A 17,684-nucleotide genomic window follows, 5' to 3' on the forward strand; every position below is an offset into this window, starting at 1 on the left:
TTCAAGAAATCGCTCGTCTGGACATGCATGCGGCTACACGGACCAGGTACCGTAGGTGTGTTCAGTTTGATGCGGAGTTGTGACGCCAGAGCACATGCTAGGGTCTATGATCTCGGAATAAAGCTCAAAAGACGGACTTTCGACGATGGAGGTGTGGATTACGAGCCGGACGGGGTTACTCCGATCCCGCGCCCGGCCCCACCCAGGAGTGAGCAGCCAGACCGTGTTGTCGAGCCTGTCGAGCCCGAAGATGGCGTGCAACTGGACGGAAGGTATTCGCATCCATTTGGGATACCCGGACGTCCGTGGAAGTGGTGGACGAGCCTTATCCAGGATATCCTTGGGGTGGATATCACAGCACTGACGTTGTACGTGGATATTGCGCTTCCCGAGCGTGTGCCGGAGAGGTGGGGGCTGAGTATCTGGCTGTTACCATCCCTGCCGGTTTCCTTGATCGGTTTGTGTTTTCTGGCGGCCGAACAGTTGTTCCCCAGAAAGCTTCTACGGGCGGAGAAGTGGTGGCTTGGTGGCCTGACGGCAGCTGTGCTGGCAGGCGTGGGAGTGGCTGTAGCGGTGATGTTGGAACGGCCGAGGCGGCATTTGAAGCATCCAGGACTCATATCCTACGTCATTATGTCACTGCCAATAGGCCTATTCTGGGTCATGTCATTTGCCCCCGTTTTCGCCGGATGGTTCTTTTGATACGGCGGTTTGGCGATAGTGGCGCTGAAGCATTATGGGGGTGGGCATGCCTTTTGTAAGCTGGAAGGGCCTGCGTTTGGAATATTCTACATCATTCTTGGCGTGGTACCGACATTTCTTGCACTTGGCCGGGTTGGCAAGTACGAGTCTATGAGTTGGGCTCGTGATGAAAATCAACAGGATGGTGGTGATGACCAGGGCGGGAAAGTGGAAATGCCCGGAAGACCGACCGCATCGGCCTAGTTTACCAAAGGCTGAAGAGCTCTGCATTTGTACGAAATGGACTTTCAACATGAATACTGAACGAATATAACGTTGGTATTGGCGGATCTGATGTACACAAGCGACGGGAAGATATATTTTACTAGGCTCCAAAGGCGTGGTCCGGACACGTCAAGTCCCATCTAGCAGGCCTCGAGATAAACGCCTCTTTCAAGGCGCACACAAGGCGGCCCAGGCATGGACTTGACGACCAAGAGGTGTTTTCAACAGGACTGCTCTTTCAGAAGCCATTCTAAACTCAGATTAAACGCCGAGGTCTTCGTGACTCCCTTTGTGAGAATCCTCTAACACATACCCCAAGTTACGACTTGCTCTATGAACTCATCTTGGCCTCTGCCAGCCACTGGGATTCCCAAGTTATTCAAAGGAAGGAGTGACAACAAGTAATGACGATGGCCAATGGCCATGTGAAAATAGACCACAAGCGTGGCATGCGTTTGTTAAAACTGTTTCTTTGAACAACACCACATAACCCGTGAAGTGTACAGAACAGATATGGCACCCCAGAAACCCAGAGAGGCCGCTCTCAAGGATATAAACCTCTTCAGGATCTTCCCAGAGCTCCTCCTTTTCGACAACCCATCACTATCAACAACTCTGAAGACATTCAGTAGCAGTAACCCATCACATTCAACTAGCAACAACCACAACACGGTCAACTTCAAAACACCAGCTCAAAAGTCCTTCACTATGATCTCCGACATCACCCTCGCCGCCCTCCCCACGCCTATCTGGACCATGGACACTGACCCTGTCAACCCTGGCCCCAACGGCACCAACCCTCCTGGCGGCAACCCGCGCCCAACTCCCAAGCGCGCCTCATCCATGGATGATGACACTGACCCTGTCAACCCCGGTCCTAATGGGACCAACCCGCCAGGTGCAAACCCCCGTCCGACTCCGAAGCGCCTTGCGCCATTCTGGACCTGGGACACGGACCCGGTGAATCCCGGTCCCAATGGGACGAACCCTCCCGGTGCCAACCCCCGGCCGACGCCCAAGCGCTGTGCTGTAAGTTCTTCTTCCAACCCTCCAACCTCTGTGGCTTAAGATGGGAATATCTTGGTTCGGGCTGCAAAATGGATCTAATTGGGATGACTGACGGCAAGAATATTGAGGACAAGATCCACGGCAATGACCTCGAGTATTAGGCCGGTGGTCTGCCTGTAGGTCAATACTGATAGGCAGGGCCGACGTCTGAAGCCGAACGACAAGGAAGAAGATGTGGTTCGCGATGAGTTTCTGTTTTTCCCCAGCAACCTCCTGTTCAGCCCTGTCATTCTCAGCGGTGATTTGAGTGACCGGGAAGTGATGGTCTTATGGGAGGAAGCGTTTCGGAGAGTTGAAGCTTCGAGGGGACGAGGAGTCGGAAGAGTGGTTCTCATTCCGGAAATGGGATACAGCTGGGGTTTGTGGCGCTGGTTCATCATCATCTCGAGTAGGAATGCAACTAGCTAGTAGTGGTCGAGACGATAGGAATTGCGTTGCAGTCATATCCTTCCCGTCTTACATGCATTACGCTCATTGTGTGCCAGTCTAAGTGTAATACACGCAGCGTGGAGTGATGTTCGATATTGTGAGCTTGTTATGGAGACAGCCTGAGGAAAGTTGCGTTGAACTCTTTGTGCCTGGTTAAACCACAAAGGGATTTCTTCGTCATTCCTAAGAGCCCAGCGAGAGCTAAAGGAGTACACAAAATGAAGCGTATTAGGGAAGGCCCAGTTGAAGTTAGTGGCACTAACACCTATCACATTGGCTTGTCCTTTAAGCAGTAAAGCTTCCTATGATTACCTTAAAGCAAAACGTTCCCTCCTGGCCTCTGGCGATATGAACACTCCTGATCTTCCGTTGCCCGACGACCCACACCTGACGTCAGGATCTCAATGAAGACCTTAACACACCTCTTTATCTTATTCACCAAGGTCATGGACTCGACGGTCTCTGCCACTTTGACCATCAGAGCAGGGGCTGCTCTGCGGCCGCAACTTCGTAGCCCGTCTCTACTCTCTTGGCAATGATGGCGTGGGACTGTGCTCCAGCCATGCTCATAGCTGTCCTCGAGGCAATATATACTCTCAGGCGTTATAGCGAATGGTTTGCCTACGACTACCGTCGGTGACAATGCAACAAGCCTCAAGCATTGCCGGGGCTGAAGTGGTATCAGAAGAGCAAGAACCACGGAACTCACCATGAACATCGGGATTGGTTGCGCAGTAGCTTGCCGCCGTGATAATGCTCTCCATGCTTGTGTATCCAGATGAATGTTTGTCCAGAGCTTCTCTCCCCACAATCGCACGCATCGGATCCAAGAGCGGTGTGTCGACAAACCACGGAGCTAGCAGGGAGCAGCTGATGTGAGTCGAACCCTTGGAACGCAGTTCTACCGGCAGTGAGCAGATGGATCGGAACAGCCCGCGTACGCCAATCTTGCTCGCCGCGTACGACGGAGCAATAGGTGCGTCCATGTATGCCACCATAGACGAGACCAGGATCAGGGCCTTGTCGCAAGATAGGATGCAGTCGTCAGATAGGGACGCTTGGATTCGGCTCGCCTTCGAGGCGAAGGTAGCACATCGCGAGCCAGGCCGTGTAGTAGGCACCCTCGAGGTTGACATCGACGTTCGCCGTATCGGGTTGGGGAGGGGCAGTATGCCGAGTCGGCTCACCGGCAGCCTGAACCAGGTCGAGCAGACTGCCCGGCTGGACGCACACACCGGCGAAGGTGATGACGACGTCGAGGACGCAGAATGGTGAGGCCGCGAGGGCAGCTTGGAACGCAGCCACCTGGCTGCCCCATTTTGTGACGTCGCTCCAGACGTACTTGCATCTGACCCCCAACTCGGCCCCCAACTCGTTGGCAATGACGGTGCCTCTCTCGAGCGGCTGGATGTCGGCAATCGTGACGAAGGCGCCGGCGTCTGCCCAAGCCTAAGCCGTGGCCCAGCCCATGCCGGATGCACTGCCGATGATCAATACGGATCTGGTGCGAAACCAGTCCAAATCGACGTTTGGCTTGATGGGCTCCATGTTCGCGTTGTCGATTACAGCGCTGGGCTATCTAGGGGAGAGTCCTTGGGACGAAGCAAAGCAGCAGAAAAGAACCAATTAAGACATTCTCTGGGGTAGGAGTCCTGTCCCGATTCCCTCTTGTAGCCATCTCCAGGAACTAACATTGTCGAAGATGGAAGGGCATATCTTTTGGGTTGGTCTTGCGCATCACGATCTGCCGAGAACGCAGAAGGTACATGGGGAAGTTGTCCTTGGGGAGTTCTTGGTGTCACTGCTTGGGAAAGGCTCCAGCGCCACACCAACTTCACATGCCCGCAGAGTGGCTTGCAGACTCCAATGGCATCCTTGGGAACTCTTTGAGGCTCATCAAGTTGCAGGAGAGGTAAGTGACACAGAGCGGGGTTGCGAAGCCAGAGCTGCAGTTGTGAGTAAGCAACCTGCGGCACAGACAGCCAAACAACCTGTTAGTCAGCAACCAAATATTCTGCGAAGGGCAACAGGTGTGACAGGCTAATATAAGATGAGACGTGTGAACCTCCTCTCGACATGAGCCCTTGCTTTCTTCGCTGATCTATCAGACACTCTTGAGCCAACCCGGCACTGCAACATCTTGGATCGGCTAACGATGGCCTCGCGGGCCTTTTTTGGTGTAGGTTTCAAAGCCAAGGTCCCGACTTATAACATGTCAGACAGTTAACCGCCAACCAGGCTTTCTTCCTTCTATTCCTGTTGTCAACGGTCATCTATCGCCTCTATCTCCATCCCTTGCGGCGGTATCCTGGGCCGTTGCTATGGCGTCTAACTCGACTGCCCTGGATCATCAGCTCCATGAGGGGCACACTTGTCCAGGACGTTTACGCTATTCACAAGAAGTATGGTCCCATGGTTCGGGTTGCACCTAATGAGCTCTCGTTCGCAAATCCAGACGCCATCAAGCCGATTTACCAGTCGCACCCCGAGTTCCCGAAGGATCCCGACACCCTGGCAAGAGACAGCTTTGCGGTTCCCAACATCATCTCGGCGCCCTACGAAGACCATCGCCGCTACCGACGTCTGTTATCGAGCGCCTTCTCCGATCGCTCTATCAATGACAAACAGGATCGCCTGCTCACTTACGTAGATTCCCTGATCTCCCAGCTGAGCAAGACTGCCGAGCGCGGAGAGTCGGTAGACCTACAGACGTGGTTCAACTGGACAACTTTCGACATCATTGGTGATCTGGCGTTCGGGCAACCGTTTGGGTGCTTGCGCGATGCCAAAACCCACCAATGGATCATTGATCTCCAGGCGGGGATCAGGGGAATAGCTGTACTCAACGCTCTCCGTCGCCTGCGACTTGGCTGGCTAGGAAAGATGCTCGTGGCTAAGAAAATGATCGATGGGAGACGCCGCACGATGCGATATTCCCTGGAGAAAATTGACGAGCGCCTTCAATACGGGGCCGAGCCGAGGGGTGATTTCTGGGATGCGGTCCTCGGCGCCAAGGGTGCTGACCTCAAGGAGAGTGCGGAAAAGGGTATTGATGTCACGGGGGCGGCAATGACCCGTGAGGAGATGGTCAGCAATGCCCAAGCCTTGGTGATTGCCGGCAGCGAAACCTCCGCAACCCTCATGGCCGGGTGTATTTGGCTGCTCCTGAGACCCAAGAACCGCGAGTGCCTGCACAAGCTGGCGGACGAAATCCGAAGGTCGTTTCGCAGCGCTGAAGAGATCGTGCTAGCCAACTTCAACGGCTTGGAATACTTGCGCGCAGTGCTGGATGAGTCTCTTCGAGTCTATCCGCCCGCCCCGCTGCCAAATAATCGGGTCGTCACGGCCAAAGGGGCTCTGATCTCAGGACAGTTTGTTCCGCCTGGGGTAAGTGTTTTTCATTCTAGCCCTGGCCCAGTTCTTCTTGTGTGTCTCGGAAAGCTCGATGATCGTTAGGTACGTCGTATGCTGATGATTGACATTCTGGTCGGTTAGACTTCCGTGACATTCCAGCAATACTCGGCAAGCCGCTCAACCAACAACTTCCACAGACCACACGAATTCTTGCCCGAGCGTTGGCTTCCTGGAGTAGACCCAGCTTTTGCCCATGACCAACGGGAAGCCTTTCAACCATTCAGTGCCGGCCCACGGAACTGCATCGGGCGTCAACTGGCCTATGCAGAGATGCGTCTTGTCGTTGCAAAGTTGCTCTGGCACTTTGATCTGGAACTTGACTATGAACGAATGGGAGGCCGGGACTGGTTGGCTGACCAGACGGCGTATATCCTTTGGGAGAAGGGGCCGTTGTGGGTTCGCTTGGTTCCCAGAAAACTCTGATTAGTGTGACGGAGCAGAGAAGGTTGGTCCAGGCGAGATATGCCGAATCATACAGGGTTAGTGTTGTATGTCAGTTCTCTTGGAAGTTCCTCAGTGCTGTATGAGACCATGCTCCCGCCGTAAGTGTGTAATTTCTCCCGAGTTTTAGGACTTGCTATGGGTGTAAGCGCAGCAGTCAGAGTTAGCTCCTAGTATTTGGTAGAGTCTTGCACGACCTCCCATGAGTCAGGATGCAGACCATCTTTTCAGCATATACAACCTGGCCCTTACAAGTGACGTACCTACCACCGTGGCATGGAACTTGTTGCCAGCGGTTGGATTTACCAGTTAGCTTGGAGGATTGGCATATGAGCTGTCGGAGTAGCTGAAGAGACAACTTGGTCAACAAAGGCCGTCGATGAGAGATAGCATACAGATGAAACTGGAGCATGCTAGTTATCCCACCAGGTCTTTGAGAGCCTTAATTATACCAATGGCCTCACACAATCACACAACGGAAGTCTTGAAAACCTAGCCAGCACTTCTGTGTTCCCTCACTGACCATGCAGGCTCTGGACAGCAGGTACTTAGTCGACCACTTCGATCCCTCGGCTTGGCTTTGCCTTTTCCCGTCCCTCTTCTCCACAACCACCGACCTCAAAGATATCCTGCGTTTAACTGATTCATACTGAATCTTCCTACGTTCCTGACTCACGAGATTCCAACACCTAGAAGATCGGCACACAAAGCCTCATCGGTAAGTCTCCATGGAAAGCCTTCAATGGAGTATCGAAATGCTTACACAAGAACAAAAATATCCTTTGTTCCTACGCTCAGCACCATCCCCCAGAACCAACTGGACGTTTACACCAGATCTGATGAGCGTCTGCAACCACCGGACAGCCACGGCCAAGATGAGCACCTCCGCTTCCAAGAACGCTCCCCAGAAGTCCACCTCTTTCGGTGCTTCCTTTAGCACGAGGGACACCCTGGAATTCGACTACTTGAAGCCTTGCGAGTGCAAGCTCTGCAACTGCATGTGCAAGCACAGTCTTCCTGGACAGTGTATCACATGCCAGGTGACCTGTCGACAAGGCTCGACCTTCTGAGCATAGACCAAGAATGTGGTAGAATTCATGCCCGTGGGAGCGCTCTGATCGCCATCTCCGATGTTCCACTCCGAGCGCCATCTCAACCCCATGCTTTGGTGCATGGCGGAATGACATCTAAAAGGCCCGGCGGAGGCAAAGGCATGCCGGGGAAGGTGTGGTCTCTCCCTCAGACGACATGATTGACAGATAGGTCAGATAGCTTGCCTTGGGGAACAAAGGATGGCGGTAGGAGCGAGCAGACAGGATGAAACTCAAGAATGCCACATTGTTCTATGGAACGTTGCCTTGCACAATGAAACTTGCCTCAAATCTTAACCTTAACCTTAACCTTACCGCCGTCTGAATGAGCATGTTTATTGTTAGGTTCTAAAGATCCCTTTCTCATATTCAAGTCACAACTTCGATCTTCCAGCCTTCTTTGCAGCTTCAACTCATTCCTGTGTACAACTACCAACATCACAAACAACTGATTTTAACCAACTCGATTCCAAAGTTTCCAGGGTCCTTGCTCTTAGATTATACAAACTGGACAAAGGTACTTAACTAGGCACACAACGCATACCCTAGATTGACAGAAATGCCCCCAAGTAAGGATTACAAGGCTCACGGACAAATCGCTCCTCAGGCCCTCTGCGACCGACCGCGGAGCGAAACACAAAATTGAGATCTGATTTTCTGTTTCTCCCAAGAACAAGCAAGACCAAGATGGGCAGCTCCGCTTCCAAGCCTGTTCCCCAGAAGCCCGACCACTACTCACGTCCCTCCACGCCCATGCAACCCGCCTGGCAAACCGCATACTTAAAAGCCTTGCGAGTGCAAGCACTGCAACTGCATGCGACCGAATTCCTTGCCTGGGCCTTGTCTTACATGCCAGGTAACCTGTCAACAAGGGTCGAGTTTCTAAACATCATGGAATTGTGGTATGGGACTGGGTACCTTGGAATGGGGTTGACTGCAGTGAAATCTCCGTTTTATGGGCAAGACCACGGTGGTGGTGAAAGGGGCTGGTGAGGGCAAACACATGCCGGAAAAAGGGTGAGCTCTTCTTCAGATGGTATTAGGGGCTTAGAAAATACCCGAGGTAACGTTGAGTCGCAGAGTAACAGGGGGAGTCTTGCAGCAGACGGTTATCGAGTGCCTTAAATCCCCTCTTCTCTATCCCATTGTCCGCTAGACAAGGGCAATCTCCGTAAACTGCTTCTCAATCTCAGCTTCCGTTCCCTTGACCAACTCGCCCTCCATGACTCCATGCACATAGCATTCTCCACAGAACCGATATTTCGGTGGCTGATTATCCGACACTGAGCCTTGCACCGGTCTGAGAATGTAGGGCACCGGTCCTTGCTCCAACAACCAAACCTCGTCTCCAACCCGGCACGTTTCCAGACAGAAGCCCGTATAACCACCCTTGGTCGCAAACAAACATCGATGCAACATGATCCGGCGCATCTCGTCACGGAGCTGGTTCCCTGTCCTAACCACGCATTCCGGCCAAGGGCCTTCTTTTCTTGTCGCCCGCGCGCAGCGCTCTCCATGGTTACGGAGCTCTTCAATGCTCGGAATGATCGCGACAGTTGGGCCATTGGGTCCTTCTTGAGCTATGATGGACTCGATCAAGGCCTCTATCGCTCGAATACGGTCCCCAAGCGGTCCGCTCTCCCCGCCGTCTTTCCCAAGCGCACAGTCCGTGTACAACTGGCCAAACGCGAGGTGCATCGTCAAGCGGCAACCGGTGTACAACTTCCCCATTTCCCCCTGTCTATCACGGATGTGGTTGGTATACATGGCAGCGGTGAGGATGTTGAGCATCACCGCGCCACGATACTGGCCCACCTCGTTGATTGAGGGATCTGGGTTGGGCCCCAGTGTGTTTGAGAGATTCTTGTGACGGTACAGGATGGGCATAGCTGCCATGAATGACAGGATGGCTTCAGGCAACTCGATGGTCATCGGCGCGTAGTACGGGGTAATAGTTTCGATGGTGTCGAGTTTAAATCCGCGCAGTCGGAGGATGCCATCAGGGGTTATACTGCGCGGCACGGACTGAGTTGATGAGGGTGTGAGAATGCAGGCTTCGAAGAAGGTCTCAAAGTCTCCAATGGGTGCGGCATATCGGGAGGCCGAGAGGTCGGGAACCCAGGACGGGAGAGACGTAAGCTTTCGGAAATGGGGATGATCAACGAACGACAGGAGGGTGAGCTTTGGGTCATGCAACAATAATGTCGTGGCTGCATTAAGGAAAACCTCCTCGGGCCTGGCGCTGGCATCGACTGGAACTGGAATTGGTGTTCCTGTGGGAAGTGCTTGTTGAAGAACCCCGATTGTGGCAAACACCTTGTCCTGCTCGAGGAAGCAACCTCTCCTCCTCACTGCTGAAAGGGTAGCCCACCAATGCCGTTGCCACCCTTCTCCGTCGGGGGATCTCTTTTGGTGGTTGGAGTACAAGCCTCCGATGTCCGTGACCCCGAACCCTTTGACAATTGAATCCGTATACTCCTTGGGGAGATATCTTGTTGCCATGGTGTCGAGTATCTCTATCCACCCTGCATGGCCGATGAAGTAGGCGAAGGATACCATATGAGCCCATGTCAGCTCGCGGCCCTGTCTCCCGACCATCAGGTCAAACCTGTTACTCAGAACCACCTCCTGGACGATCCATGCGCGGTGGAAATACCTCCTGGTACGATAGAACGCCCAATAGTCCATCCACGCAGTGAGCCAATTCCCGTGTTTTGTGGGTGGCTGTTCTTCAAGGCCCACTGTCTCTTTCCAGAACCTTGGATCTGTCGGATTACTTTCTCTCAACACTTTGTGAGCCTCGGGCGTGCTGGCCCAGGGCTGGCCAGGAACACCTGCATACCGATACAGGGCAGGGAAGGCGACTTGGTGAAGCCAACAAAAGCTCTCCACCCTAGTCAGATCCCCTCCCAGCCATGCGAGCACCCGTCCAGCGCGCGAGTAGATCTCTCCCATGAGCGGTATCTGAGTGGCCTTTTCTTGGGTTGAGTTGGATTGGTCGATACAAATGGCATCGATCCACAGGTGTGAAACTTGATCAAAGGTGTACCGAGGACGTATACCCGTCGGCCCATAGGAAAACTTCATGTGCCGGTCTGGATAGCCGTCAAGGTACGCTCGGAAGAAGTCGGAGAGGTTGGACCGACGTGGGAGAGTCAGGTGCGCAATATCCGGCGGGGTGTACTCGTCAACCATTGCATTGTCTTTGGGAGCGAGATCATCCCGGCGCCGGAATGTTTGGAATGATTCCCTGGGGAGGATGATGATCTCGATAGTATCGGGGTGAGGGGTGCTAGGATCAGTTGAGACATTGGTCCTGTCGGGGGAATACCGCTCAAGTTCGAACGGCTCCACAGGTTTGTCCCATGTGTAGGACAATGCCGTGAACTTGTTTGTGATCGCTTCGACGGGGTATGCTGTGAGTGTTATATAGAGCTGGCCGCGGGTTTCATCATAGTGAACAATCCGAATCAAGCGGATATGGCGATCCGAGGGTAAGCGGGAGTACTTGTAAGGAGGCCGAGGACGGCGGGGGTTCGGGTTAGACTGGGAACGACGGCGCATCTTTCAAGAGTCACGGCGTATACAACATGAGATACAGGTCGAACCTTGTACGGAGATGCGAAGGGTTGGGACATTTGTGAGGAAATGACTTTGAACAAAGACCAACTGCTCCACTAAAAGACGGGTAGGGCTTTGTTGACTTGGAGCCTTGCCCCGCAGCGCTTGACCCCAAAGGATGGTAACAACTAACTCCCTCACCTATGCAGCTTCGTGTGGCAGTGCTTCAATGTGGCTGCATGTGCTCATCCCTATGTGTTATGCCCACAGCCCACCCTCCAGATGGCTTAGTTCCAGTATTCGGTCCTATGGGCAACTCAACGACCTTCCACAAGTGTGGATGAGCGCTCACTGGAAACAGAGGGTTCAACAGCATACCCAAGTATGAGCAAGTAAATGGCTGCAGACAAGCCAATATTTGACAAGTGAGCTCTATCTTGTGAACAGGTACCCAATTGTGATATTATGCGCAAATATCAGGATCAAGACACAGGGAAACCCACCATACCTCCTATTATTAACCAAACATTACTTTTCAACCGACTCACAAATACTAGCTATCTTAAACAAGGACAACTTCCGTTAGCTTTTGCCGAATCTCTTCCTCCTTGCCCTTAACCAACTTCCCCTCCATGACGCCATGAACATAGCACTCCCCATAAAAACGATACATGGGAGCTTGTACTGACTCTGCTATGCTGTCGTCCTCCTGCGGCCGGAGGACAAATGGCGATGTCCCTCCCTCGAGCAACCACACCTCATCCCCTATTTTGCACGCCTCATGACAGAGTGCCACCCACCCATCCTTCGTGGCAACCAGACGCCGGCCAGGCATGACGCGGTAAAGCTGATCACGAAACGCATTTTTGGCTGTAAACCCCATGCATTTAGGCCACTCTCCTTGGTTTCTCTCTGCCCGCTCGCAAGCGTCTCCATGGGCCTTTAGCTCTTGCGGAAGTTGGGATCAAAGAGAGAGCAGGTCCATTCTCGCCTTCCTTGGAAGAGAGGCAACCAATTAAGGCCTCAACAGATGCCTTGAGTGTCTTCATCCTGTCGTATTCGTCTCCGCTTTCATCACGCGCAATAATCCAATATGCCTGGCCGAGAATAACGTGGAGCCATGCGCGAAAATGAGCGCGCAGCTGTTGGGCCTCGGTAGGAGTACACCTTGCGTGAGCTGAATGTTTCCCAGCAATCAGAGTATGGACCAAAACGGCCGCGCGCTGTTGGCCGCTGGATGTAATGGAGGGGTCATCACTCCCCGGGCTGTTGGGGTGAGACGCATGCTTATGTGGATAGATTACAGGCATAGATGCCATAAATGCGAGGAGAGCTTCCCCAAATCCCGCCGCCTGCACATCCGGGAACTTCACTATCGTCATGATAGTATCTAGTTTGAAGCCAAAAAGCCGCAGCTCACCCGCTGGACTGATAGTCCGACGGATTGGATACGCTGATGAAGGGGCAAGAACGCATGCCGAAAAGTTGTTGGCCAAACCTCGCGTCAGATACAGGTTCGAAAGGTCAGGCACCCAGGAAGGAAGATCAGTGAAGTTTCTGTGGTCCGGATGGCCCATGGAATAAAGGACATGAAGTTCCGGACTGTTTAATAACAGCGTCGCAGCTGCATGTGCGAACACCGCTTGAGGGGTTGCAGTAGCGCTGACGCGGAATGGTATCGGCGTTCCCTGTGGGAGTGCTTTGTGCAGGATGCCAATGGTTGCGAATAATTACTTTGTCTTGTGGGAGAAAACATCCTCTGGACTTGACTGTTTCCAACGCCGCAAACCAATGTGTGACCCAGTCAGGTTTAGCATCGAGGGCGTGATGCCAACGGATATTGATGAGGTGACGCCACTGAAGGCTTACAATGTCCACCATGGGCCACAGTATGCCGGCCGCAGTTGGACTTGGAAGGCCTTGCCGAGTGTAAAAGTCCGCGGTCAGAGTGGCAATAGATCCATTCCAACCAACATTTTCGAGAAGTCGAGGAAGCTCCTCCATATCACTCGCTCTGAGGGTCCTCTCATCTGAACCGATCATCATCTCAAACGACTTTGCCAACACCACCTCTTGAACGATCCAGGCCCTTTGAAAGTATCTCCTCGTGGGATAAAAGGCGCAGTACCTGGCCCATCCCTCTATCCAGTCCCCATCTTTTGACGGTAGCTTCTCTTTCAACCCGATAACGTTCTCCCAGAACAAGGGATCGAAAGGATTGGCCTCTTGGAGAACTTGTTTGGCCGCTTGCTTGTATGTCCACCAAGTCCCGGGCTCGAACGCAAACCGTCGTAGGGCAGGGTGTACCACGTCCATGAAACCAACAAAGGACGTCGAGGTTCGTTGTGTCTCGGCCGAGCCACCCCACCACTCTCGCGGCCCTCGAATAAATCTCTCCCATGAGCGGAATTTGCACATCCTTTTCCTGGGTTGCGTTTGACTGGTCGATGCAGATAGCGTCGATCCATAGATGGGAAACTTGCTTCAAGGTATGACAATCCTCATTGCCGAAATCTGAATACCATCATCCATCCAATCATCCGGAACTTAATACGATAGTGGGGTATAAGCGTAAAGTCGACGAGGTCGCCAGGGATTGGGGTTTGAATGTGGAAGAGCGCGCATCTTCGATACAACCGATACACTCTCGCAGGTCATTGCCAACACAACAAAGGATGATTATCTTAAGGAAAACTTGATTGTACCGACGGGAACGATGAACGCGCCATCAGGCCATGCTGCTGCCCCGTTTGGCCGAGCCTCTGCTTAGTTGAGGCTGCACGTTAACTCTTTCACAAATAGATCAGGAGACGTCAGTTGTGGCTGAACACTTTTTGGGCGTGAGGTGGCTCAGCCAGGTAACTCTACTGACTGTGGCTAGTGGGTTGACCCTCGTTGACATTCAATGTTGACCAAGGGTGTTCGATGTAGACACGCGGTGGTCAGCAGTCGAGTGGAGATTTGGGGCACAAGAGTGCCTCACCCACAGCATCCACGAAATCCTTACGATTCCGAGATAAGGTAGACAGCTTTCCCGAGAAGCATGCCCTTTATTCTGCCAGGTGTAAGCGCCGTTTCTTATATTACAGGATGATTGGAAGTTCAGCGTCACACCCACCCTACAATGCTACAAACACCGCCGCAAGTCAAGGCGGCATCGAAACGCCCCAGACGCGGCTTAGAAAACATTGATATTGTGAGGAGACAACATGGAGAATTTGGTGTCTATCTGGTCGACTGCATCAATATTACCAAGCGCCAGGTACCAGGTCCTGTACAGCTGAAAGCCCGATATAACGACCGATGCTGCAATCTCTGCGTGATGGTTGAGGTTGGTATTGTCAATTCTTCATCGTCAATAGTCTGCCGATATGTTTCTTTGAGCCTGCTTGTGATTATTATTCATAATAACTATTGGAAGGTATAATCATGGCCGAAACGCCCCTCGCACCCACATCTGGTCAACGCCCGCCTCACATTTTGGGATCCTCAAACAACCCCTTGCAGAGCAGAAGTTCCCTAGATCCAGGAGATCTCAGCACACTCTTTGCAGAGGATGCCGATGAGCAACAGCCAACAGCTGAAGGCCGAGTATCTTATCAAGATCCCGCGCCCAAAGCTCCTATCCTCAAGCAACAACCGCTACAAGAGGCTAGACGTTCTGATCGACTACCGCTGCTCGTGCCTCCAATCTCCACTCCACACAGCACCTTCGGATCTCAATTCCCGCAACGTCCTATAAGAGCTCAACACCAATCACATCTGCAACTGTATTATCCCAATGCTGTCGTTCCTCCTCGGAGATGGCGGCCGGGCCAACGGAGCCACTCCGTTGATCACCACCATCCTGGTCCCCCAAGGCACCTGTGGGCCTATCCATGGTGGCTAACGGTATCTGGTCGTGGGTGTTTCTTCGTGCTTGAGCTTGGTCTTCTGGTCTATATCTCCATTTACTACCATCTCTTCGCGGGTGACGAGCAGAGCGTCGACATAGTCATAATGACCATGATCGAAGTGAGTTCTATGCCGGCTTGGTTTAGAGGAGACCGTTAAGTATAATTCCTTCTTCATGACGCCTAAGCCGCTACCATTGTCACTTTACGCTATCGCCACACGCTGACGTACTTATCTACACCAGCTCATCCCGATCGCTGCCGTCGACGGTTGGATTGTTTACCGATCCCTCTTTGGCCTATATACCGAGGGCTGGGCAAAATGGGCAATCGCGGTTGAATTCATGATAATATTCCTCTTTGGTTGGGCGGTTTCCTGGATGCGGATGTTGGCAAACCGACCTGGTGACTACGACGCTTCCAGCATGAATGTGAAAGAAAATGCAGCGGCCTTATGCATTACTATTATGTAAGTTCATCGTCGCTGAAATCCAAGTCAGTTGTTTACTTCCAGATCGCCGCTTGCTGACAACTGTTGAATTGTGACTTAGTTTCCATCATAGCGTCCTTCATGGCATAGGCGCTTTAATGGGCCTACTGGGGATTTGTATTGCACATATGAAACGCACCCTGCGCGAGGCGGAGTTGTCGGAAAGGAGACGCCGCATGAACCTCGCCGATGTGAAAGGGGCGGCCAATGCTGGGACTGACTCTGCTACGTTTGCCAGCACAACGGAGCCTCCGAGGGCTCATGAAGAGATATCCCATGATAACAACGCACAACAGATCAACGCTGTGTCGGCTTCTGAGGACGAAATTATACTGGGCCATCAAGAACCTCCTAGGGGTTTCGACAGGATTCGGATTCCCAGGCAAGGGACTACTCTGGCCTAACCTCGTCGCCCAACAACATCATGAATCTTATGCCTTTAGGCGTAATGGGCAGTCGCAATAGGGAATTCTTGAGATGAATGAAAATATTGCTTACCTACGGAATAATAGTTCTTCTTGTCTATCATCTCAAAAATTGAGGGTTTGGTAGTAATACTGTCCCTGACCTATTCGTGCTTAGGCAGCTTCTTGAAACCCGGCTTTGTGTTAATTATAAATTCTGATCTTTCCCTCCACCTGAATCCACCGGTTTGGGGTACGGTGAAGCTATTCAAATAGCCCATGACTTAATTACCTTACCTTTGCTCTCAGCAGGCCCGACTTATTAATTAATAGGGAACGGTCTCCCCAAACTATCACAGTGATGGTCACTTGACATACCTGGGCTGCTAAAACTTCAGTCAGTCAAACGCCATCAGTTCTCCCGTTCGTCCGGAGCTTAGTACAATATATCATTCTGGGGCTCGTTGGATAACGAGTTATCTCATGCCGGTAGTTCATCGGGTTGGAATCTGTCACGATCTTTCTCCACACGCTTTGCCTTCGGCCGCATTCTCACCGGCTATACTTCTAGCTCCCGAATATAATTATCATCAGCTGAGGCACAAACAACAAACTGAACGCCACTTGGGCTGGGTGTACAGTCTGCCCGTTGCATCATGCCTAAGACATACCTACATATCTCAAGTGATCTTTATTGTTTTCCTCTTCCTCAGGATGCTGCAATCCATGGTCACTACCAGTTGTCCGAGTACTTGGCGTTGCGATTTGTGTTCTTGGCCTCCATCACTTCAGGTCTCGAAGAAGTCAGCCTGAGTGTCAAGTCGGCCATGAGTGATGGCCTCGCATGAGAATAATTTCTTACCATTTTGTCAATATCCGGGTTAACAATGTTGAGCCAGCAAGCCTCACACTTTTCGCCCTCCTTCCACATTGAGGAATGTCTCAGTCAGCACTCTTAACACAGCCTTTGGGGTTCACCCACACAGATAGGAGTGGCCTTTAAGCCCTAGATGGCATGAATGGTCGCCTTCTGGCCGACGAACCCGTAAAACGACGAACACACAGCCAACGGCACGAGGCCGTGTATTTAACCCGACTTCTCCCGGTGAATGCGATTGCTCTCTGTCAAAGTCACCATCCACACAAAGCAGGTATTATTGCCGTTCTATAATTGAATGTAATGACTTGCATTTGGAGCCCAAATACCTGACCCAATTGGACGTTCATGTCACACTGAACGCAATTTAAGCTTTTTGATGCCATATTGCCCGGTTTCGTCCAAGGCTCAGCTCTGAAGCTCAGGGGTTTGGCCACTCCAAGGACTAGACCCCTGATGGCTCAAGTCCCTCGTATCCAAGGTGCTGGCACGGTTTGCTTCTGCGCCGTCAGGATGAAATCGAGCCGCGGGGACTTCACGTCATGGAGGCGTAAACTTGGATATTCGTCGGTTTGGCCAGGATTTTCCCATGAAATGGGTCACTCTAAGTGAAGCCTTCTGCGACAACCGGTTTGACGCGTCCAACTACGAAGTACATCGCGATGGCCATCCCGTCAGGCTGACTCTGTGTCCTGCCACGTTGACAGCTGTTGCTGACATTGGAGGTGGATCAACGAGGGTCAAAGAACTCGTCCAGGACAGCCGGTTCGCCGGGCCGACAAGCGAGAGGACAGCTTGGGGTGTGTCGATGGGGATTAGGCCGTGCACGGGCCACACCTGGCAGGGATTTCGCCACGCTCCGCGCTCGTTTCTGTGAATGCCTCCCGTCTCGGCCTCATTCCATCCCGCGCTGTCCGCTGCTGTGTCTTCTCGCTGCGGCATTTCGATACAGGACAAACATCTGGGGTACAGGTAAGCGAGAGCGGGCTGCGGCCGTTGAACCGTTGCGAAAACAGCAACAACCCGCGCCGCATTCCCGGCAGGACCTGG

At 52.5% G+C, this 17,684-nt stretch overlaps 4 protein-coding genes across 4 annotated transcripts; 2 read left to right on the top strand and 2 right to left on the bottom strand.

Annotated features, from left to right (window-relative positions):
- Window positions 1-1,479: 1,479 nt before the first annotated feature.
- On the top strand, window positions 1,480-2,135 carry VTJ04DRAFT_10844 (uncharacterized protein; the record flags this gene model as incomplete). The annotated part of the gene is made up of 2 exons (XM_069358627.1): window positions 1,480-1,995; window positions 2,094-2,135. The coding sequence occupies 2 exons, from the start codon at window positions 1,480-1,482 to the stop codon at window positions 2,133-2,135; spliced, it is 558 nt and encodes a 185-aa protein (XP_069214172.1).
- Window positions 2,136-3,507: 1,372 nt separating this feature from the next.
- VTJ04DRAFT_10845 (uncharacterized protein) lies at window positions 3,508-4,011 on the bottom strand (the record flags this gene model as incomplete). The annotated part of the gene is made up of 2 exons (XM_069358628.1): window positions 3,508-3,912; window positions 3,961-4,011. The coding sequence occupies 2 exons, from the start codon at window positions 4,009-4,011 to the stop codon at window positions 3,508-3,510; spliced, it is 456 nt and encodes a 151-aa protein (XP_069214173.1).
- Window positions 4,012-4,618: 607 nt separating this feature from the next.
- VTJ04DRAFT_10846 (uncharacterized protein) lies at window positions 4,619-6,300 on the top strand (the record flags this gene model as incomplete). The annotated part of the gene is made up of 3 exons (XM_069358629.1): window positions 4,619-4,642; window positions 4,702-5,850; window positions 5,959-6,300. The coding sequence occupies 3 exons, from the start codon at window positions 4,619-4,621 to the stop codon at window positions 6,298-6,300; spliced, it is 1,515 nt and encodes a 504-aa protein (XP_069214174.1).
- Window positions 6,301-8,561: 2,261 nt separating this feature from the next.
- VTJ04DRAFT_10847 (uncharacterized protein) lies at window positions 8,562-10,973 on the bottom strand (the record flags this gene model as incomplete). Its single annotated transcript, XM_069358630.1, has 1 exon — window positions 8,562-10,973. The coding sequence occupies one exon, from the start codon at window positions 10,971-10,973 to the stop codon at window positions 8,562-8,564; it is 2,412 nt and encodes an 803-aa protein (XP_069214175.1).
- Between the last annotated feature and the right edge of the window lie 6,711 nt (window positions 10,974-17,684).

This window comes from Mycothermus thermophilus, assembly GCF_041956435.1.
Source record: "Mycothermus thermophilus strain CBS 625.91 unplaced genomic scaffold VTJ04scaffold_8, whole genome shotgun sequence".
NCBI classification, from domain to species: Eukaryota; Fungi; Ascomycota; class Sordariomycetes; order Sordariales; family Chaetomiaceae; genus Mycothermus; species Mycothermus thermophilus.